The sequence below is a fragment of the Sturnus vulgaris genome, chromosome 20 (assembly GCF_052056855.1).
Source record: "Sturnus vulgaris isolate bStuVul1 chromosome 20, bStuVul1.hap1, whole genome shotgun sequence".
NCBI classification, from domain to species: domain Eukaryota; kingdom Metazoa; phylum Chordata; class Aves; order Passeriformes; family Sturnidae; genus Sturnus; species Sturnus vulgaris.
The window spans coordinates 11,249,335-11,272,830 of NC_142262.1; the positions used below are offsets into that span (position 1 = coordinate 11,249,335).

Consider the following 23,496-nt stretch of genomic DNA (forward strand, 5'->3'; position numbering starts at 1 on the left):
GGGTGGAAACAAGTGCGAGTGGAGGAGGTGGGATTGGGGTGGAAGTGGAGGTCGGGGTGAATGAGGTGGGATGGAGGTGGATGGTGGGCAGAGATGGAAGAGGTGGAGATGGGAACAGGGTTGGGTCGAAGGAGAGGAGGAACGTGGAGGAGACCGACCCTTGCAGGAGGCTGCCCCAGGCCACAGCCCCTGCGGTGCCACTGCTGCTGCCGTGGCTGTGGCCCTGCTTTGTGGCAGGGGACACGTGGGATTGTTGCTCGTTGTCACCCAGACACTCGGCAGCCCTGGGTGTGGCAGTTTCCCTGGGATACCCATGACTGCTGGCAGTGACAAGGACAGGACCCCCACCACTGCTCTGCACCCCACAGCTGCAGCTGGGAGAGGCTGGGAGCCCCAGTGACCCCCCACGCCTGACCCTTCCCCATCCCAGGGCACCAGACCCGTAATGTTCCCTATAAAACACCAAACCACCCTTTTATCACCCAAACCCTCTCCACCTCCAAATCCTCCCACCAAGGCCAGGGCAGGAAGCAAAGGCCGGCTCCGCCGGGCAGTTCTCAGCGAGTGGCACACGGATTTATTGTATTTATTGATTACTTTGGGGTGCTGGTGCCCCCCGGTGCCCACCTGGGGTGGGGGGCACGACGCGAGCGGGGCGGGGGTGAAGCGCTGCCATTTCCATCCTCCCTCTCACCCCGGCCGGGCGGGAATGGCTCCAAATAAAACAAATCTCTCTATAATTTCTCTCTCTCTATACAAATATAGAATATATATATATATCTCTGCCGATATATATATATAGATCTTCTCTCTCTGGAAAGGATAAAAGGTTAATTTGTCTGTGCATGCACGACCAAAGCCACCAACCGCCGGGTACAGCGGGTGTCGAAGGACGTGCACCTCCCCCGCCAGCACCCCTAGAGCCGGGGGGGGGGCACATCCTGCGTCCCCAGGTTATTGCTGGTCAGGTCCCATCCTGCTCCCAGACAAGCAGAGGGGGAAGAAGCCAAAGAAAGGAAATCCCACTGTAAAGCGCCGGCCAGCACCTTGTCACCTGGCCAGCACCCAGTGGCACACGCCCCGGGGCACGGAGGACATGGTGGCATCACCCCAGGGTCGTAGGTGCTGCGGGGCAGGGGGGGCAGGCACCCGGTTCAAAGGCAAAGTCTGGATAAGGCGAACAAAAATGAGCTAAAGAACAGCGGCCGCCCCCAAACCGGGCGCTTTGCCACCCAAAGCTGGCCCGTGGCCCTCGGTGCCGGTGGCCGGTGCTGGCCCCTGGGTGCCGCATGGATGAGCTTGGGGACAGGGACACTGTCATAGGGCTGTGCTCTCCGATTCCTCCTCCTCCTCCTGCCGCGGGGTCAGGCTCGGCCCCGAGAGTCTCTGCGCTGCCTCGGGCGGGTCCCGGCACAGGGCGGCATCCGGGGACACGTGGAGGGAGGGGACCTCAAAACGGAGCAGACCTGCGGGAGGGCACAGCGATGGGGACACCCACCGGGGCTGGCACCGTGTTAGTGCCACCACCAGGGCTGTCACCACCGCCCTCTGCTCTGTGGACCCCACCCGAGCCAGGGCGGTGACACCAGCTGTCCCCACACGCTGCCCGTGTCCCGTGAAGCTCTGTCCCACCGAGCGCAGGTGACACTGCTGTCCCCTATCCCAGGAGACCCGCAGGGTGAGGCTGCACGTGTGAAGTGACAGGGTGATCACAGCCACAGACAGGCGGTGTCACCGTGTCCCTTGCTGAGAGCAGAGCAATCTCCTCAGATCGAAAAAGCACTTCTGCCACTCCTGCCCAGCTCAGGGACATCGCCTGGGGATATTTCTCAGGGATAATGCCCAGGGATGTTGCTCAGGGATATTTCTCAGAGACATTGTTCAGGGACATTGCCCAGGAATATTTCTCAGGGACATTATTGCCCAGGGATATTTCTCAGGAATATTTCTCAGGAATGTTGCTCAGGATGTGGCTCAAGGATCTTGTCTCATAGTGAGACAGGAGAGCTGCACCTGAGCCAAGAGTGATTCAGGGTGTGACGTCAAGGCTGCATCCATGCCAGGGTGCCCTGCCAGGCCCACAGCAATGCGTTGGCAGAGCCACACCGATACCAGTGCCACCCAAAGGCAGGTGGCAGCCCCTAGGGACACCGTAACCGGCCCCTCACTGCCACTCACACTGTCCGACCCCTCCCAGGCAGGACGAGCACGCAGGGGACAGAGCCCTGTTCCCTGCCAGATCCCATGGAAAGGACACTGGGACAGTCCCCCAGCCTCTGTGTCCTCCATGGTCCCCAATGCCACCTGGCACTTCCAAAGCATCCCCCTGGCTGCCCCCTCCAGCAGCGCAGGGACTCCGGGGGGACACGGCACCAACACGTCCTGGGGAGAGTTCCACTCTTCCATGGCCACCTTCAGGGGGACGTCGGGACTCTCTCGGGCCAGCACCACCTCGCTGGGGCCAGTTCTACTTTGTCTGGGCTATTGTCACCTTCCTGGGGACAACACCAACTTCCTAGGGCCGGATCTGCGTTTCCAGGGACATTGTCGCCTTCCTAGGGAACAGCGCCACCTTACCGGGCACAGTTTTGCCTTTCGAGGGACAGCTGCACCTTTCGGGGGAGGATGCCACCTTCCAGGGCGCAGTCCTGCCTTCTAAGGGCCATTGTCCCTGTCCTGGGGTACTCTGCCACCCCCCGAGACCCCCTCGCCGGCGCGGTGCCGCCGGGGTTACCTGTGAGCGCGCCGTCCCCGGGGCCCGCGGTGTCCAGGCGGGGCGGCTCCGGGGGCTGGGGGGGCGCGGGGGCGGCCGGGGGCGGCTGCGGCGGGGGGGGCAGCGCGGGGCGCGGCCGCGCTTTGGGGGCGGCCCGGGCTCGGGGGGCGGCGGCGGCGGGGGACGGCAGCAGCGGGGGCGGCGGGGGCGGCCCGGCTCCGGGGGGGGCTCCGGGGGGGCCGTACGGGGACGGGGTGCTGGGGGGGGTCGGAGACAGGCTGGCCGGGGACGGCTGCCCCCCGCCCGCCTCCCCCGCCGCCGCCCGGGGCGGGATGGGCGCCAGCTTCTTGGCCCCTGCGGGACAGAGACAGCGACAGGGACACGTCAGGGCCGGGTCACCCCCCGGGGACCCCGCCGCCCCCTCCCCGCCCCGCTCCTACCTTTGCGCAACGAGTGCGGGCTCTGCTCGGCCGCGGGGGCGGGCGCGGGGGGCGGCCCCGGGGACAGCTCCGGGGGCTTGAAAGTGCTGGGGCGGGCACGGGGCACGGAACGGGCAGAGTGAGGAGAGAGTAACAGGAAAAGGGAGAGAAAAGGGAAAAGAGAAATGGGGGAAATGGAAAAGAAAAAAAAAAAAGGAAAAAAACCCTCGCAAAATGGGAAAATGGGAAAGAGGAAAAGAGAAGTGGGGGGGGGGGGAAGAAATGGAAGAAAAAGGAAGAAAGGAAAAAAACCCACAAAATAAGGAAAAGGAAAAATAAAAAAGGAAAAAGGAAAGGAAAGGAAAGGAAAGGAAAGGAAAGGAAAGGAAAGGAAAGGAAAGGAAAGGAAAGGAAAGGAAAGGAAAGGAAAGGAAAGGAAAGGAAAGGAAAGGAAAGGAAAGGAAAGGAAAGGAAAGGAAAGGAAAGGAAAGGAAAGGAAAGGAAAAAATAAAAGTGAAAACACGACAGGGAAAAGAAAATTTTCAAGCATAAAAAGGCAAAGAATGAAAAAAATAAGTAAAATTAAAAATGAAATTAAATTAAATGAAAAATATAAATAAAACAATGAAAAGCAAAGATTAAACATTCAAAAGAATAGAAATTAAATTAAAACAAAAAATACAAGAGAATTAAATAATAAAGGTAAATGAAAAATTAACAAAGAAAACTCAAAAATAATGAAAAATGTGATATAAAAAATAAAACAAAAATAGAACCAAAAATCAAATAAAATGAAAACGTAAAAGATGAGCCATAACAATAAAAAAGAACATTGAAAATAAACAGCAGAAGAAGAGAAGAGGGAGAGCCGTGAGCTCCTTCCCGCACCCAGCACTCTGCACCCGGTGTCTCCCTCCCGCCCCCGGGGTCCCTCAGCCCCCGCCGCTTGTGGCCACGCCCCCGGCCCAGGGTCCCCCCGGAAAGCCGGCGGTGACACCCCCAGCCCCCCCCCGGGGCCCCGCGGTTACCTCGGGGGGCCGAGTCCTGCGGCGAGGGCGGGCGGGCGGCTGCCCCGGGGGAGGGGGGGCGCGGGGGGCAGGCAGAGCCAGGGGGCCAGGGGGGGACAGTGCCACGGGGCCAGCGGGGGACAGCGCAGGGAGCAGGGGCGGGCGGGCAGCGGGGCGGGCTCGGGGAGGCTGCGGCTGCAGCCCGGCCACAGCGGCTGCACCCAGAGCGGGCAGCGGGGCCGGGGGCTCGGTGGTCCCCGGGGCAGGGGAGCTGCCGGGTCAGCCCTGCTGCAAAGGTACAGAAGCACCGTAAAAACCGGCAGAAGTAACACAAAAAAGAGGGGAAATTCATAAAAGAGCAGAAGCGTTGGCGGGAGCGGGGGGGCGGCGCGGGAGCCCTCGTGGTGCCGAACCCCCCGGCTCGTCCCAGGGCACGACCCTCCCGGAGCTGCCCCTCCCCAGCTGTGAGCACCCTGGCCCGTCTCTGCTTCCCTTTTCGGGCAGAAAAGTGGAATTTAGGCTTTCTCCCACATGAGCTGGGCAAACTGAAGTCGGACTCAGACCCTGGGCAGACGACGGTCTCAGAGGGCGCTGGGCCCTCCGAGGGTTCCCTCTGCACCTTCCTGCAGCACCTCCAGCCCAAATTACACTACAGTCCAGTGATACCGGGCAAGGGGCCCTCAGAAAAACTCCTGAAGGCAGCACGGTTCTCATGGGAATGGCAGGATGGGGATGTGGTGGTGGCTGCGGAGATGCTCAACATCCTCTCCTGCTTTCCCTCTCCCGGGGATGCTGAACATCCTCTCCTGCTGCCCCTGGACTCTGCTCCTCTCCCGGGGATGCTGAGCATCCTCTCCTGCTGCCCCTGGACTCTGCTCCTCTCCCGCGGATGCTGAACATCCTCTCCCGCATCGTGAGGTTGCTTCCTGCTGGCCTCACTCGAGGGGAGGATGCCCGGCTTGGGGACACAGCGTGCCAGTGGACTTACCTTATCCGGTCGGCTGCCGAGGGAAAGCCGAAGCTGGTGGGAGGCGGGGAGGGCGTTGCTGAAATCTCCGGTGACTGCTCGGGAATGGGCGAGTGGGGCGTGGGGGGGAGCTCGGCGGGCGGGGCCGGGGGCTGCGCGGCCGGAGGGGCCGAGGTCGCCTTGCGCCCCGCTGAGGTGCCTCTGCGAGCCACCCACGAGGTGTCCATCACCCTGACGCCCATGCTGGGGACACAGAGATGGGGGTGAGCGCCCGTCCGGAGGGAGGGGACTGCCAGCACCCCCTCGCCACTCCTTCGGGGTCTCTAAAAGCGCCTCTTCCACCGGGAAACTGCTGGGAGCGAAACTAGAGGGCAATAGGACAGGGGTGGCAGCATGGGATGGGTTTGTGTCACCCACCAGCCACCTCTCCCTTCCCCAAGAACCAGCAGGCAGCAGCACCCACCCAGCACTCACTCAGCACCTTCCCAGCACCCTGCAGAGGATACAGTACCTTTGGATTTTCCTAAGGCTGCATGGGCAGAAACAAACGATTATTAATGTGAAAACCCCCTAAAACCGGGCAGTGTACAGGGAGAGAGGTCACAGCTGGGCAAAGGAGCTGCACGGCTGAGGGGCTTCAAGAGTGGGGGCAGGGCGGCTGAGCACAGACCAGGCTATGCCAGTGGTGGGGCAGTTTGGGATATCTTCTGGAAATGAGGACATTTTTGGGATGGGCAGTCCTGGGGTGTTTTCTGGAGCCCACTTGACTGTTTGAGGTCCCTGTGAGGTGTCATGGAGGGGAGACATGCACAAGCTGGAAATGGGGAGCTTTCCCCTGGAGCAAATGCTGCAGACCTTGAGGATACCAGGACACCTGTCTCTGGCATGGCACAGCCCCATTGTCACCCCATGGGCCACCCCACTCCCATCTGCAGTGGGCTGGGGGCAGGTCTGTGTTCACCTGAGCACCCCCAGGAGCCTGGCATGGAAAGCAGGGGGTCCCTCCACTCTGGGACCACCCAACCTCCACCAGCTCAGTGCCAGTCTCTCCAAGGTGATGCTGAACATCCTTTCCTGCTGCCTCCAGGATGCTGCTCCTATTCCTCTCCTGCTGTCCCTGGGATGCCCCTCCCTCTCCCCAAGCCCAGGAGGGTCCCTACCCATCCTTCTTGTAGAACTCCAGCATCATGTTGTCGGTGGCCACGCTGAGGGGCCGCCGGGCCTGGTCGTGCTGCCGGCGCTCGCCGTGCTCCATGTCTGGCGAGGGCATGGAGCTGTAGTTGGCGTTGTGGTTCACGTGCAGGGGGCTGCCGTAGTTCCCCGTCACGTTGAACTCGATGTCTGGGGGACAGAGGATGTTGGAAGTGGTGGGACTGGAGGGGTTGGCACTGCAGGGATGCTCAGGGGATGCTGCAGAATCTGGGTTGGGCTCAGTGCTGTGCTGAGTGTGGCCAGAGCCCCACCTGAGCTCCAGCAAACAGAGGGGGCTGGCAAAACCAGACCTGGGAGCCCTGAGCCCCCTCCCCAGGAGGTGCCAGGAAGCCCAGCTGTCTCCAGGGTCGCGGGCACACCCTACCTCCCGGGAAGAACCAGTCTGCGTGCTGGATGAGTGGCTCGATGATGCCCACGATCTGCAGCGACAGCGTCGTCATCATCTCCGTCATATTCCTGCAAGGGAGAGGCAGCTCAGCAACCCCTGCAGGCCAGCAGAGCCCCCAGCAGGATTCCCAGCAGGATTCCCAACAGGGCTCCCAGCAGGGCTCCCAGAGGATTCCAGCAGGATTCCCAGCAGGATTCCCAGCAGGGTTCACAGCAGGGTTGCCAGCAGGGTTCCCAGCAGGGCTCCCAGCAGGGTTCCCAGCAGAGCTCCCAGCAGGATGTGCCCCTCAGCCCTCACCCAGTGCTCACCCCTCGGCCTGTGGCCACAGCAGGTTGGGCCCCAGCACGATGGCCACGTTGCTTGGGGTCATTTTGTTCATATCTTGGTACTCGGTCAGCTTGGCCAGGAATTTAATGACATACCTGGAGAGCAGATCCCAAACCTATCAGTGCATGGGTCACACACTCTGTGTCCCCTCCCCATGTCCTGCTGGCCCCAGGCTCACCTGATGTTGTTGTAGTTGGCTTTAGGCAGCTTCTCGCAGGCGTTCCAGAGAGCCTGCAGCCGTTTCTCTTGTTCTGGGATGCTGCAGGAAGGTGGGAGAGGGCTTTATCCCCCATTCCCACCCTGCCCTGGGGCTGAGGACCCTGCCAGCCCCACCCTTAGGGACCCTTTGAGACCCTCAGTCTGCCAGCAACATTATGGAAGTAAATTAAGCCCCAAAACCTGTCCCAAGGAGAAGGAAACCCTTTAGATGCTGGACCACTCCATGGCTCTCATAGACCAGAGGAAACAGCCCAAATGCAGTGAACTGTGCCAGAAAAAACCCAAACCATCCATGTGGACCCAGGCTGTCCCCACCCATGTCAGGAGGAATGGTGGGATGCCCCAGACTCACTTGGAGGCCTGGATCCACTCCTCGTACAGCTCGAATGTCATGAGGGGCTCGGGCAGCTCCCGCAGGTAGGACTTGAGGGCTCCTGTGACACACAGGGGACACAGGGGTTGGCACTGCGGGTGCCATCGACTGTTGGGCACCAAGTGGTTTTGCTCCTGGGCACTTGGACTCACATCCCCCCCAGCCTTCCCACCCACCACACCCCAGAGCACCTGCTGGTCTTCCCGACTTGGAGCAGCCTGTGGCACCCCCAGCACTCACCTTGTGGTCCCTGCCAGCACCTTCTCAGTTCCCTTCCCCAGGTGTTTTCCCAGGTCTCTATCACTCGTTTTTGCCTGGGACATTCCCAGCTCCCTGTGCTGGGAGCAGGTTCCTATTGGGAAGCCAGAGCTTAATCCCCTGCCTGCCAGAGCCCCCATTCCCAGAGGGGAGCAGAGAGGCCATGGAGACTCAGGCAGTGCTCCAGAACAGCCCCATTGGCTTGGATCTGTGCTTGGGGAGGGAATTCTCCCCAGAAGAGGTGAGAGAAGATGGCAAGTTTGACGTTCACATGAATCTTCCTGACCACTCACTGCTCCTGCAGTGATCCCCCAATCTGTGCCACCCTCATTAGTGCCATCCTCATTAGTGTGACTGGATGATGGCTGTTGCATCCTGTGTTCATCTCCAGCCTGGCCTGGTCCCTCTGGATGGCAGCACCTCTCTGGGGCAGCCACTGTCCCCAGGCTGTGTCACCTGCCTGCTCACCGAAGGGACAACCAACCCCATCAGCCAGGTCATTAAAAAATGACAAAATTAATTGAACAAAATCAGACCCAGCATCAACCCCTGGACTGCACCACTGGTTCCTGGCCTCCAGCTGGACTTGGTGCCACTGATCCCCCTCAGGGTGCCCTTGGAGGGTGCCTGGAGAGGCCACCCCAACCTGAGGAGCCCCACCTGCTATGGCATGGGGGTCAGCTGAATACTCCTGCACGTCCACCACACAGCAATCCAGGGCAGCCTTGAGCTTCTTCAGCTTGGAAGCTGAGGGAGCCACTCGGAAGAGACCCTGAGCAGAGGAACAGAGAGTGTTGGACAAGGCTTGGAGCTGGGATGTCCCTGGAGACTCCCAGTTCCTCACCCTGGCCCTGAGGACACCCGAGGCCTCTTCCGTCATGCCCAGCAAGGGTGGGACGCAGGATCCACCTCCTCCTGCATCCCCCATCCCAGCTGGGACACACCTCCTCCTGCATCCCACATTCCAACAGGGACCCACCCACCTCCTCCTGCATCCCCCATCCCAGCTGGGACACACCTCCTCCTGCATCCCACATTCCAGCAGCATGGTCACGCAGGCCTCCACCGGGAAGGCGATCTCCCGCCCGCTGACAGCCAGGTGCTCCTCCAGGGGCTTCCCAAAGGAGGGTTTCTCCATCCACGCCTCTGTGACGGGCAGAGAGGGCAGAGGAGAGGGAGGGTGGTGCCAGATCCAGCAGCCCCACCCCAAAAGGCCCTTGGGTCACGGTTTTGGCAGCAAAATACTCGGTGTGGGTCTTGCTAGAAGAACAGGACCCTGCACCTCTGGCCTGGGCAGCTTGGGAAGTGCTTTTGAAAGGTGTAATCCAAACAAAATGTTTTCCAGCCATCACGGAATTTCAAAGGAGCTGGATAACATTTTCCACAGGGGTAACAACAGGACGGAGTGGGATGGCCCTGGGGTCACTCATGCTGCTGGGCTCTGGGGGCACTCACCCTGCTGGGCTTTGATCTGTGGCAGGAAGTTCTGCAGGAGCGCCAGGGATTTGCGATGGTACTCGGCCTGCACCTCGATCAGCTGCGGGGACACGGCATGGGGGTCACAGCACTGCCAGGGACAGGGACAGCCTTGGGGGTGGGTGGCACTTACAGTTTGGAAATAGTTTGCATAGTCGACTTCTTTGGCCACAAAATTGTACATGTCAGCCGAGAGTTGGTCCTGTGGGGGGCAGAGGATCCATCACTGTCCCTCCCCTGCTGCCCTGGTGCCACAGCACGGCCCTTCCTTGCCACCAGGAGGAAGCAGCTCAGTCCCAGAGGGAGCCAGAGTGGCACAGGGTTAAGGTTAGGGTGTTAGGGGAGGTTCAGGAGCCTCCCCCACTGCAGTCTGAGCAGGGTCCAGGTCCCCCCAAAGTGCACAAAGAGATTGGACTCCCTCTTATCCCATGGAAAGGGGGTGAATGACGGAAATGATGGAAATAAACCCAGCATAGAGAAGGTGGGGAAATGTCTCTAACAGTGCCAGGGCTGCATGCACCCAGTGCTAAGCTCTGCCAGGACAGGTTCCCAGGGAATGGGAGCCCCTCCGGCTCTGTGGGATGTAGAGGAAGGGGACAGAGTAACTGGGGACGCCCTGCTGTGGGGAGCATCACCCACAGCCACTGCACTGCCTTTGGAGACCAGCCAGAGGAGGGGTCAGCACAGGCAGGGGCGGGAGAAAGATGCAGAGAAGGGTGAGAGGAGAGGCTGCAGCTTTCCCCAGAGTCTGGGAGCCCACAGAGCCCCCTCAGGCACGAGGAGCCCCAGTACCCTGCAGATCTCCACTCTGTTGGCTGCCTCCTCCATCTCCTCCCTGAGAGCGTCGGCTTTGGCGCCCGAGGGCTGCAGGTTGCTGGCCAGACCCGAGGACTTCACCGACTGCTGCCACCTGCGGGAGGGACAGGGGCCACTCAGAGTAGTGACCGCATCCCAGAGGCCCTGCAGGGCCACCACAGTCCCCAGGGCTGAGCAGCACGGAGATGATTCCAGTGCAGCTGGGATTTAGCACCCATCCCCACAGCGCTGCACACAGTGGGCTCCAGGGAAGGAATTCTTTTAGGCAGGATAAGGAGACACATCCAGGTGGGAAGAAAGAGGAAGGGAATGGGACAGCCTGGACATGATGCTGAGGACTGTGAACACCTCTCCTAGGACATGCTGGAGTGGGAGCTTGGACAATTCAATGGTGTCATGGTGCAATCCCCAGTCATCCCTGCTCCCCTGAGTGCCACTGCAGGGGCAGGAGCACCCAGGTCTTTGCATCAGAACCCACCAAGACAGGGAAAAGGGTACAAAATAATCCCTTCTGCTGGAAAAAAAATACACTTTTGCTGCAGAGTGCAGGCAAGAAAAGGAATCCACGGATCCTGCGGACAGGGGCAGGAATCGTGGCTCATTGCAGAGCTTGACTCAAGGCCCACAGAGACACAGCCAGGACTTGTCCCAAGGGAACTGTGGTGCCAGGGGCCCAGGAGCTGCTCTCCTGAGAGCTACCCATGGCTCGGGAATGTTTATTTCTTATAAAGCACTTGAAGGCACTTCGTACCTCGTCCTGGAGGAGTCCATGTCCAGCACGAGCTTTGCTAAGTGCTTCCTCTGCTTTTGGATATTTGGGATTTCCACCTGCAGCAACACACAAAACAGGAGGAGGTGAACAGCCCTGGGGAAGTGTCCAGGGTCAGGTCACACACTGGGGTTTTGGGCTGGGGCAAGCTGGGTGGGTAAGCTCCTTCACTTAACATCCTCAGGGAGATGGCCCAGCTGATCCCTCCTGCGTGTCCCACCCAGACTGTGCCACAACTGGACAGCCCCAGCTCCAGAACCCGAGAGAAACCGCCTTGGGCTGGATGAGGGCAGGAAAAGGGTTCTGGAAGATGGCAGGGCACCCCAGGCACCCCAGCTCACCTCAGCCAGCACAAAGAGTGGCTCGATGACGTCCCTCTCCAGCTGCAGCTCGAAGTGGATCAGCTCCTGCGCCAGTTTGTCCTCAGCCTCCCCACACAGCCGCAGCATCTTCCTGCAGGGACAGGGACATCACTGCACCCAGCACGGGGACAGGGACAGGGTCACGCTGGGGACAGGGACATCACTGCACCCAGCACGGGGACAGCGACACGCTGGGGCTGGGGACAGGGACAGGGACATCACTGCATCCAGCACGGGGACAGGGACAGGCTGAGGCTGGGGACAGGGGGCCTGTCCTGCACCCAGCACCCCCGGGGCTCCAGGAGTGGCACAGGGCAGCCCCTCCTTGGAACAGGGTGGAGGGAGGGCAGCAGCCAAGGGGCCGTGGGCAACCAGGGTGTCAGGAAAGCTCTTTCCTTAAGTATTGCACTTATAATGATGCAATAATAATTAAAATATTATATAATTATATTATGACATATTATTAGCTATATAATTATGTTATATATTAATATTATGTTATTTATTAGTATTATATTATATATTATTATTAGGCCTGTCTTCAAACTTTATTGTATGGAAATTGTATGGACTTTAAAAATCTATATAAATAAATAAATAAATATCTAAAATATATAAATAATAAACCATATGTAAATATAGAAATATTCGTAAAACATATGTAACTACATAAATTATAATACAGAAATATATAACATGTACAAATATAAATGTATTAATAAGGCTAAATCACATATAAGTATATAACTAGTATAACTCAAATATAAATATATAACATACATAAAAATGGATATAAAAATAAAGATACGTGTCTATATATGCAGATTACATTGTATGATCACAGAACCCCCATACAAGGAGGAGAATTAACCACCGAGATTCCCCCAGCCCCTCCAACACAGCAGTGAATCCCCTGATACCTGGCACTGGAGACAAGGAACAGCAGCACTTCCAGCACATCCCCAGCACATTCCCAGCAGCATTCCCAGCACATTCCAAGCAGCATTCCCAGCACATTCCCAGCAGCATTTCCAGAACATTCCCAGCACATTCCCAGCCCCCAGCATCCCCAGCAGTGCAGGACCCGGGGCAGCCCCAGCCCCCTACCCCAGCAGGGAGTCGTCCCCCAGCACGGCCGATCCCTCCATCAGACACTGCGCCAGCGTTGTCAGTGGCAGCTTCTTCTGCAAAGAGAGGGATTGCGTTCCCCCCTGGATCCCTGGATCCCCCTGGATTCCCGGATCCCCCAGATCCCTGGATCCCAGAGCCCCCAGCCCTGCCGCCCTCACCGAGCGCTTGTCGGCGTCCAGGCCCTGCTGGCCCTGCAGACAGGCTGTCAGCTTCTTATGGGTGCTGTGGGACACCTGCTTCACCAGCTCCAGCCGCTTCTCCACCTGCAGGAGCGATGGAGCACATCACCCGGGGATCCCATCACCTGGGGATCCCATCACCAGGGATCCCATCACCAGGGATCCCATCACCCGGGGATCCCATCACCAGGGATCCCATCACCAGGGATCCCATCACCCGGGGATCCCATCACCAGGGATCCCATCACCAGGGATCCCATCACCCAGGGATCCCATCACCCGGGGATCCCATCACCAGGGATCCCATCACCAGGGATCCCATCACCCGGGGATCCCATCACCCGGGGATCCCATCACCAGGGATCCCATCACTGGAGTATCCCCTCACTGGGGATCCCATTACTGGAGTATCCCATCACTGGATTGTCCAATCACCCATCACCTCAGGGATCCCATTAATGGAGTATCCCATGACTGGAGTATCCCATGACTGGAGTATCCCATCACTGGATCACCCCAGGGATCCCATCCCTGGGGATCCCATTACTGGAATATCCCACCCCCCATCACCCCAGGGATCCCATCACTGGGGATCCCATTACTGGAATATCCCACCCCCCATCACCCCAGGGATCCCATCACTGGGGATCCCATTACTGGAGTATCCCATCACTGGATTGTCCCATCACTGGAATATCCCATCACTGGAATATCCCATCACTGGAGTATCCCATCACCCCAGGGATCCCATCACTGGATTGTCCCATCCCCCATCACCCCAGGGATCCCATCACAGGAGTGTCCTGTGACTGGAGTATCCCATCACTGGAATATCCCACCCCCCATCATTCCAGGGATCCCATCACTGGAGTGTCCCATAACTGGAGTATCCCATCACTGGAGTATCCCATCACTGGAGTATCCCATCACCCCAGGGATCCCATCAATGGAGTATACCAGCACTGCAGGATCACTGGCTCCCAGGGATCCCTGGGATTGCTGGGACGCTGTGGCACCACCAGGGAGCTGCTGATGGATGCAGCCCCCACGGGAGGTGCCCAGGCACCCATGGGCACCCTGGGATGGCTCTGAGGGAACCTCACCTGCAGTAGATCTTCGCTCAACACCTCGGTCTTCTCGGCTCTGCAAGACAAGACAGGAGAGGAACCATTGGTGAAGGGTCTGGGACACGCAGCAGGCCCTGTGCACACCATGGACCCGGGGATGTGCTTTTCCATTGGGATGCAGGGGGGGATTTAAGAATCTCTGCTCTCATCAGCCATCACCTTATCTCCTGGAGAAGGAAGTAATGGAGCATCTCCATGGCTCACTGCCAGGTACCACATCAATCAGGGCCTGCTTCTCATCTCTCTCTTATTTTTCCATTATTCCCAGGAAAACAGGGATGCAAGATTCCCAGAAGGAAGCAGTGCTCAGAGAGAGGTGCATTCTGCACAGGAATGGGCTGAGCCTCCTCAGACAGAGGCAGGCATGGGATGTGAGGAGGCAGCTGCTGCCCGGGGCCTCGCCAGAGCCTTTGCTGCTGCTCACTGGAGACGGATTCATGGCTGCAGAGCCCGCGGCAGCCGCTGCCTGCCCGAGGGAGGAGCGCTGGGATGCAGGAGACACAAACCCGCCCTCCTCGGCCCAGGGACCCACAGCATGCAGAGCCCAGGGCCCCTGCACCACAGCTGCTCAGGCTCATTTAAACCATCACATCCAGATCATTTATTCCTTTTCCCAGGGTTTTTAACAACTTCAGTGCATCCTCTCACTTGGAAAAACGAACTCTGTCAATTTGAATCACAGCTGTGATTCAGCCAATTGGTCTCTAAAGGTTCATCAGGGGACAGCGAGAGCTTGGTGCTGTCATCCTGAAAACAACACATTTATTTCCTGAGCCTGGTCCCTTCCTGCCATCCAAGCTGGATTGGAGAGAGGAGGGAAGTGTTGAAGTAGTGGAAATAAGGAGAAAACACAGGGAAACACACACTCCTGAGTGTGGCACAGGAGCAGCTCATGCACAAGTACATCTCATCCAAAGCCTTGCAGAAAGTGCAAATCACAGAATCATGGAATGGTTTGCATTGGAAGGGAACTTAGACCCCATCCAGTGCCATTCTTGCCATGGCAGGGACACTTTCCACTGTCCCAGGCTGCTCCAAGCCCCAGTGTCCAACCTGGCCTTGGGCACTGCCAGGGATCCAGGGGCAGCCACAGCTGCTCTGGGCACCCTGTGCCACAGCCTGCCCAAACCAACCTAATTAAATCTGCTTTGGGCACAAAATTTAATTTGGGCACCTGATTTAAGGTGGTTTAAAAATAAATTTTAAAGAATTAATCAAACCCTCTTTATTTTATTTTTTAAAACCAGTTATTGAAATGAACAGATCAGAACCTCTCCAATGAGCACTGCCCACCTGGGAGCAAGAGTTGAGCAGCTTCTCATCCTCCTCTGGGAATCACCTTCACTCTCATTTAGAAAGGATTGGAAGTGACACAGAATTAGCACAAACAGGGAGAAAAGCAACAAATATCCACGGGCACAGCCACGATGTCCATCCCCAGCTCGGGATATTTTTAGCATCCCAAAGGAGTGGGAGGTGGCAGGGAATGAGGCACCGCTGGCACATTGCTGCTGCTCACTCCCCAGGAATCACTTCCTCACTTGAACAGAAAAAGAGATTTTTTTTCCTGTGTTTTCTCCTCACCCAGCTAGGAGGTGGGTGGGATTTGCACATCCCAGGTCTCATGGGCAGGTCTCTCTCCCAGTAGCCACATCCCTACCCATGTTATGCTCTGAAGTGTGTTTGAGAAGCAGAAAACAACATTTCAAAGAGAAAAACAAAAATCTGGCCTTGATCTGTTTTAAAGCACATCCTCAGTGTGAGAAATCCCCGTGGTTTCACTGGAGAGCATCCCCCTGTGCCAGCCCTTCACATCCCAGGATGCTCCAGTGGGCTGGGGAGCCTGCCAGGGAGGAATTTGGCTTTAAAAAGGGGGAACAACCAGGCTGCAGCATTTTATGGATGGGGATAAGCAAACGGGCTGCTCCAATCAATCCCACTTAAGGACGGGTGATGATCCCTATGCCTCCCAGGAGACGGGTGCAGGGACCCTCCAGTTTCCCTGTCTGGTCCCTAATTCCCCAAAACTTCATCCTGTATGAGTTACATGCATCCCAAGGGAGCATCCCCTGGAGAGGCAGTCAGCATCCCTAGCTCCCAACGCTTTTCCTTTTGGCAAATAAAATCCTGCTCCTCCCCTGCCCCTCCCCTTCCCCTTTCCACCCCGAGCCGTTTTCCCCAGCACAAACCCAAGCCCTGCCCAGGCAGCAGTCGGACTCTGTCCCTTCAGGCAGCTGGGGAAAAGGGACAATGACCATGGAGAGCTAAAGCCAACGAGTGGGGTCGCAGCCACGGAGTGCTCGAGCTTTTGCTGCTGCACAAGTTCATTGCTGCCAGCAGAAATCAACACCAATCAAGCAAATTATGTTGATTCCCAAATAAATACATGAGTTTCCAAAGCCTTGACCTAGGGAGGTGCAGCAGAGCCAGTGCTTCCCTGGAGCATCTCCTGGTGCCAGCATCTCTGCCTGGCTGGACCATCCATCACTGTCCCCTGCCATCATCCCTCTCTGGTGCTCTGGTGACCCAGACAGGGAGCTGCCGGCCTTGGATTTGACCCTGAGCCTGCAAAACTCTGAGCACCACAAGGATCTCATGGCGATTTGAATGGGAAAGCATCACACCCAGTGTGGGGACAGCAGGAGCAGGGATGCATCTCCAGCAGGAGCAGAGATGAATCTCCAGCAGGAGCAGGGATGCATCTCCAGAGGCACAGCATGTCCACGGTGCCCCACAAAGCTTCTCACCTCCATCTTCTGTCTTAACACCCCTCTGACCCCAGCCCCAGCCACTCCTCGCTGCAGCCTGCCCATACATATTTAATCAGTATTTAATTACCAACGCTTTCTCCTTGCTCCAGCCTAAAAATAGCTCCACTGCAGGAGAGGGAGGCACAAACACCCAGCCAAGGCCGTCCCGTGCCAGCAGCATTGATTCCCATCGTGGGTCTGTCCCACATCCCACACAGACACAGCGACAGTGCCCGGCTCCATCCCGATCCTGCTCATCTCCCTCTGGTGCCTGGGAGAAAATTCCAGGTGCTCGAGCCCCCAAAGCGCAGAGGGGAGGCTGGGGAGTGAGGTTCATCCACAGCCCCTAGGTAAAGCACAGGGCACCCTCTGCGTTTGCCAGAGTGGGGAGGAAGCCCCTCAGTGTCACCCGCAGCCCTGGAAGCGCTGAGCTCCGTGATCCAGGCTGGATTCGGATCCGAGGTCACGCTGTCCCCACTTCTGCCACCACCTGAGCTCTCCCTGGGGACACAGATCCCGGCGGCTCAAACCCGGCACCCGCCGAGCCCCAGCAGAGCCGCCGCTTTTTCCCCGTGCCTTTTTAGCAGGCAAGAAGCAAAACATCAAATATTGATATCCTCAAATCGCTGCTCAGCTCCCCCGGGAAACGACTCCGACTGCAGCATCCAGCGCGACGTGGGGACACGGCCCCGCCGGCGCCTCCTCCGGCGCGTCCCCGGCGTGTCCTGGCCGCGGGTGACACGGTGCGACAGCCCGGGTGCCAGAGCTGCGCTGAGGGGAGCGCTGCCCACCCTGGAGCTAGGCTGGAGCAGCGAGAGGAACAGGCGGGGAGGGCTGGAGCAGCTTCCCTCCATCCTGCCTACCGCTGGGAAAACCCAACGAAGCAAAGCAAAATGGGGGACGGAGTCTGCAAGGCAGAAAAGCCTCTTGCCCTCATCTCCTCTTGCCTCATCTCCTGCCGCCTTCCCGGCGGCGAGCCCTGTGCTGGCATCTCTTTGGCACGGGATGCTCGGGGCCCTCTGCTCCTGGCGTTTCCCTCCCCGGGGTCGCATCCTGACCACGCTTCCAGCCCGATTTAGAAGCCGAGCAGAGGCCCCTGCAGAGCGCAGAGCCCTGAGGCTGCTGGAGCAGGGACAAAACCCTCAGCCCGCTCCATGAATATTCCAGGTTGTCAGTGCTGCCTCTTTGCGAGGAGGATAAAAATATCCCAGGGGCTGCCGGGATCTGCCGGCTCCAGAGCCGAAATGCCGGGGGGTTCTCCTGACCGGGAGTCACCAGCACCCCGAAGTGCAGATGGGGAACCCAACTATTTATAGGGTGTTGTTCCCTCCCGCAAATCCCAGTGGGAAAATCCCAGGCGGTGCTTTTATTTCCCTCTGCCCTTATTTCGTGCAAGCAGAAGAAAATGTCCTTATTTCTTGCCGGATATTCCTGCAGCACCAGGAATAAACCCTCGGTGTTCAAAGGGTTTGCCTGGATATGCAGCCGTCCTGGAGCTTGGAAAAGCATCTCCCTGAGAGCCACCGAGGTGACATCCAGCCCCAAATGCCCCCAGGATGGGGGACACAGCGTGGAATGCTCAGAAAGGTCGAGGACGAGAAAAATCCAACCCCTCCAAGCTTCTGCCACCATTCCCGGTGTCCTCCATTCCCTCTGTGCTGCCGGGGAACCCAGTGTGTCACTGCAGCGGCTGCAAGTGCCTGATTTAATGCCCAGGGGAAAAAATCCCTCTGGAGCTGATTCTGGGAAATTCCCAGGGCTGCTCGGCAGCTGGAGTGACTGAGGTGACACCTGGTGCCATTATCCCACTGGACAATTGTCCCCTGGAGTAAGGGCAGGACCTCTCAAATGGGATGGACAAACACTATTAAAGATAAAAGCACTTTGCAGGAAACCTCCTCAGAATGTTCTACACCCACTCATTGGTTTCCCTTCCCCTTTTCCACCCCATAGAGATGAATATTCTTGCCCCTCACGTTCTGGCACAGGAACTCTTCCCAAAGTTGGGTACCAAACGTGGGGCTGAGCATCCCCAGTTCTTTCTGTCAAGTGAAATGACAAAATGAACCCAAACCCAAAGTAAAAAAAAAACAAAAACAAAAAACAAAACAACAACAACAAAACCCACAACAACAAAAAAAACCCCATGTTCAGGGCCCAGCAGAGGTTCCAATCTCTCACTCCAGCTCCTGTGGGAGCTGCTGCTCTTCCCAGTGGGAACAGGGGCTCCGTGCTGGCTCCCAGCATCCAAGTGGAGCAGGGAGGGTCTCAGTGGTGGCACCCAGGGCACAGAGTTCGAGATCAGATTTGGAAAGCATACAGTTACTTCCTCACCTGACCCTGGCCCTAACCCCAGCCTTGATCCTACCCTGACCCAATAATTCCCTGGTTCTGATCCTTATCCTGAACTGATTCTGGCCTTAACCTTGACCTTAACCCTAAGCCTGACCCTAAGCCTTACTTTAACCCTAAGTACAACCCAACCCTGGCCCTAAACCTGACCTTGAGCTTGACCCAAGCTCTGAGTCTCCTGTCCCTCGGTCCCTCTGTGTGACCTCCTCTCAGGGACAAAGGGCTGCTCCCACTTGTCCCCTCTGGCTCCTTTTGACATATGGAGAGGGGTTTCTCTTCAGTCCCCTCTCTCCTTCCCTTTCTTATGGGAACCACGCCACCTGAAGCAAGAAAAGCCACCAGGGGCTGAGACACCTCTCTGCACACTTCTCAGGGTGGCTGGGCAGATGTCCCTGCTGTCCTTGCTGCCCCAGTGTCCTGGAATGAAGCAATGCCCCCAGCAGACAACCCTCAAGTGATCACAGCCCTGAGCCTGGGACGGGATCCAGCCCGGTGATCCCCATTCCCAGACTCAGGGCACTGGCACTGCAGGGAGACCCCACTGGGATTTGGTGACAAGGAGGAGGGTACACCCCTCAGAGCTCCAAAGGTTGTGGTGCTTGTCCCCCAGTGAGCCTCTTGCAGGGAGACAAAACCAGGGTTCTACTCTTATTTCTTATTTCCATTTATTATTCCTTATTTCCATTAATTATTTCTCAGTTCCATTAATCATCCCTTATTTCTATGTATTATTCCACACTTCCATGCATTATTTCCCACTTCCTTTTGGTTTTCCCTATTTCCATCTGTTATTCCTTATTTCCATCTATAATTCCCTGTTTCAATCTATTATTCCCTATTTTCATCTATTATTCCTTTATCTTATCTATTATTCCTGATTCCTGGCTGTCTGGGGAGGCCTGCTCAGGACTCCACAGTGCAAGAAGGATGAACACATTGAGGTGGGGACCAGCGGAGCGGGGATGAGAACGAGGATGCTCTGCAAGCTCCAGCCAAGCCCTGAGGATGCTCCAGGTGCCCATCCCAGGGAAGAGGGGCCGCATCCCCTCGCTGGCCCAGGGCACCTCCAGAGCCTCCCAGCTACCCAGCATATCTTCTAAGAGGATTATTAGGAGTTTATCCGAGCCCCCGGCCCCATTCGCAGCGCTGCGGGAGGACACAGCGGGATGCTCCGGCGGGATGTGGGAAGGAGGACGCTCCTGGCCCTGTCAGAGCCACCATTTTGGAGCCAGGGTTGGAAGCAGTGCCCGGGTCACGTCTCCCATGCCATGCGAGGGACCTGGGGGCACTGCCCCGTGCAGTCCCCATTCCCAGAGGGTGGGAATGTGTCCAACTCCCTCGGAGGGTCCGGAAAGGGAACCTGGCCCGGCGAAAATGCCACGGGAAAATCTCACCTTCTGTCCCCGGGACAGCCTCCCTCTGCCGCTCCCCCACGGGAGGCACTGCCGGGCTCCCGGCGCTCCCGCACCACATTCCCACAGCACGATCCCAGCGCCACCTTCCCTGTGCCACGACCCCACAGCACACTCTGGCACCGCTTTCCCTGTGCCACCTTCCCAGACCACGATCCCAGCGCCACCTTCCCTGTGCCACGACCCCACAGCACACTCTGGCACCGCTTTCCCTGTGCCACCTTCCCAGACCACGATCCCAGCGCCACCTTCCCTGTGCCACGACCCCACAGCACACTCTGGCACCACACACACCCCATGCTCCCACTCCACATTCCCACACCACTGCCGTGCCGGATTCCCACCCTAGAGCCCCGGAGCTCCCAAGCCGCGTTCCCTCCCCACGCTGCCGTACCTGCCCAGCATTCCCGCAGCCCCGGGCCGGCGCCGCTGCCATCCCGCTCGCTCCGGGCCGTGGGGCAGCACCCCCAGCCTGCCCAGGGAGTCCGAGCCAGCAGGACGCTCCCCCGGTGCCATGGGGGACACAGGGGGACACGGCGATGCCAGCAGGAGCCCTGGGGATGCCGAGGGGATGCGGAGCAGCAGCTCCAGCTGTGAGTGCCCCAGTGCCGCGATGGGAAGGGAAAATAAATAAATCCTCTTCCCGCCCCCCCCACCCCCCGCTGCAAAATCTCCAGGAATTACACAACAGCCACCATCAAACCCAGGCCTGGCCATGCACTGGCGCACACGGCATTCCCGTGGGCACGGCTCCGGCTCCAGAGCCCCAGAGTGCCCTCGGCCCCACGGGCAGCAGGGCCACCCAGGGGTGCTGGGGGACACGGCAGTGGGGCACCCCACAGCACAGGCGCTGGGGGGCCCGGGGAGTGTCCCCGCAGCCCTGGGACAGAGGGGACGAGAAGGACAGGGGGACAGGCAGGGAGCAGTGGGTGAAGGGGGCAGGGAGTGGGGCAGGGCAGGTGTAGGGGGACAGGCAGGGGTTAACTGGCAGGGGAGCAGGCAGGGGATGGGAAAGAAGGACCAAAGGGGTGGGTACGGGGACAGTGGGGCAGGCAGAGAACAGGGAGTGGGGCAGGAAGGGCAGAGAGAGGCACGGGCACGGTGAGGACAGAGGGTGTCAGGGCTCAGGCAGGGAGCAGGAAGGCTGTGGGGAAGGCAGGGAGCAGGAAGTGAGTAGAATTAGGACCAGTGGGACAAGCAGGCACAGAGCAGGAGCAGCGGGGCAGGCAGGAGGTGGCAGGGGCACAGGTGCAGCATCAGGGCACTGGGGCAGGAAGGGAGGAGGGGCGGAGGGGCAGGCAGGGAGCGGGCAGGGAGTGGGCAGAGTGTGGGATGAGGGCAGTGAGGCTGCCAGAGTGCAGGCAGGACATGGGTAGGGGGCAGAATCAGGGCAGTGGGGCAGGCAGGACACACGGGATTGGGGCGGTGGGACTAGCAGGGAGCGGGCAGGGAGCTGGGAACGGGCAGGTGCAGCCGCGGCGGAGCGGGCGGGAGCCTGCAGGGCGTGAGATGGGGACTGTGGGCAGGGCTGGGCAGGGCTGGGCAGGGCTGGGTCCGTCCCCACCCTCACCCCATCCCAATCCCATCCTCACCCCCATCCCAATCCCATCCCATAATCCCATTATCCCATCCCATCCCATCCCATCCCATCCCATCCCTACCTGCCCACGGTCTGGTTGGCGAGCTGGCGCATGCGGTTGAATTGCTTCTTCATGGTGGCGGCGGTGCGGGCAGTGCGGGCGGGCAGCGGGGCCGGGGGTCGCGGGCCGCCCCTCCCGCATCCCCGCCCGGCGCCGAGCCGGGCCGGGCCGAGCCGAGCCGAGCCGGGCCGAGCGGGCCCCGCCGCCCCTGCGCCTCTCCGCGCCTCCGCCTGCGCTCCGCGCCCCCCGCGCCGCCCCGCACCGCCCCCGGCCGCGGCGGCCATGGGAAATGTAGTCCGAAGCCGCCCGCCCCGGCGGGCTCTCCGGGGAGGGGGTGGGTCTTGGGGCTAGCCTGGAGCCGGGCACCCCCCCCTGCATCCCCTGACTTCCCCCCGGCACCCCTGGGTGTGGCCCCGGCATTCCCCCGGCATCCCTCAGCATCCCTCGACATGGCCTTGGCATCACCTGGCGTCCCCCCGGCATCCCTCTGGCACGCCCAGCGTCACCTGGCATCACCTCGAGTCCCGTGACTCGGCCCCAGCGTAGCTCCAGCATCCCTGGCATCGGCCCGACATCACCTCGGCGTCCCCTGGCATGGCCCCCGCATCCCCCAGGATCTCCTGGCATGGCATGGCAGCTCCCCAGAATTCCCGCAGCCCCAGCGCCGCTCCCGCAGCCCTTCCAGCCTCCGGCTCCCACCCCGGCACCCCCATCTCTGCTGTCCCAGTCCCTGGGATTCGGGACACTCGGGACTGGGGCAGGTTTGAACAGCCCCTGGGGCAGTGCAGCCCGGGGCACAGCCGGGTGAGCCGGACCAGCACTGACAGCATAGCAGGAGCCTGTCTCAGCCGGGGAACCCCTCTGCCTGGCTGCTCTGTGCCCCCCAAGCTCTGCAGAGCCCGGAGAGGAGCTGGGGTGACGCTCCCCTTCTGTCCGGGCCGCTGAGCCCCCAAAGGGCAGCTCTGCCCACGCTGGCACCTCTCGGGTTTGAAGGGCACTCGATTGATTTAATAGCTCTGGGGCATCTTAGTGTGGAATAAAGAGAATCTACTGATGCTCCTGAGGATGTGAAACCTGCTTAGGGAACGTCCCGTGACTCCCTGAGGGCAGGGGCATCTTCCTCATCCAGGTTTCCCTGTCCTGGACCTGGACCCGAGCCACGGGGACGGTCGGAGCCGTGGTCCCACACGGGACACACAGCCACTGTCTGCCATGGGCAGAGCCCCAGGGCAGTCCTGCACTGGGCTGGCAGCCCTGATCGGACATCCCGCGCCTCCCAGCCCTTTTCCACCCGTCCATGTTTCACCTTGCCAGAGCAGGGTCAGGAGAGCCTCACTCCCTGTTGGATCACGCAAAACTTCTGCTCCTTTGCAGCCCTGCAGCCCTTGTCCTGTCTTCCCAGCTGAAAAATGGGTTAGGAAGGTGCCCCAGGATTTTTACAGCCTGAGCACCAGAACGCAGAGGGATGGGGGTGAGGGATCTGGGCTCCTGCTGCAGGAACCCAAAGCCTCTGCTGATGCCCAGTGTGGGGTCTTTCCCTGGGACGGCGTCCGGGGGCCCTTTCCTCCCTGTGATGCTGTTGTTGCATCACAACCTCCA

General features: G+C 59.1%; 1 protein-coding gene across 1 annotated transcript; it reads right to left on the reverse strand.

The window, feature by feature from the left end:
• Positions 1-565: 565 nt before the first annotated feature.
• Positions 566-22,033, reverse strand: ARHGAP44 (Rho GTPase activating protein 44). Its single transcript, XM_088176805.1, has 21 exons — positions 21,919-22,033; positions 13,720-13,759; positions 12,596-12,700; positions 12,414-12,490; positions 11,286-11,397; positions 10,927-11,003; positions 10,152-10,269; positions 9,493-9,561; positions 9,339-9,420; positions 8,902-9,029; positions 8,544-8,655; positions 7,605-7,686; positions 7,212-7,292; positions 7,015-7,128; positions 6,683-6,774; positions 6,267-6,447; positions 5,618-5,635; positions 5,128-5,349; positions 3,154-3,239; positions 2,735-3,067; positions 566-1,466 (listed from the first exon to the last, which is right to left on the reverse strand). Exons 1-21 carry the CDS (start codon positions 21,969-21,971, stop codon positions 1,318-1,320), a joined length of 2,331 nt encoding a protein of 776 aa, XP_088032931.1. The 5' UTR covers positions 21,972-22,033; the 3' UTR covers positions 566-1,317.
• Between the last annotated feature and the right edge of the window lie 1,463 nt (positions 22,034-23,496).

Bases quoted from the DNA above. Each gene is read 5' to 3' on its own strand.
- ARHGAP44 (XM_088176805.1), bottom strand. From the start codon at position 21,971: ATGAAGAAGCAATTCAACCGCATGCGCCAGCTCGCCAACCAGACCGTG. The intron at 11,398-12,413 runs GTAGGGGGCTGG...CTGTCCCTGCAG, and splicing joins GGGGACGACTCCCTGCTGGG to GAAGATGCTGCGGCTGTGTG. The intron at 6,775-7,014 runs GTGAGCACTGGG...TCTCCCTTGCAG, and splicing joins CTGTGGCCACAGGCCGAGGG to GAATATGACGGAGATGATGA.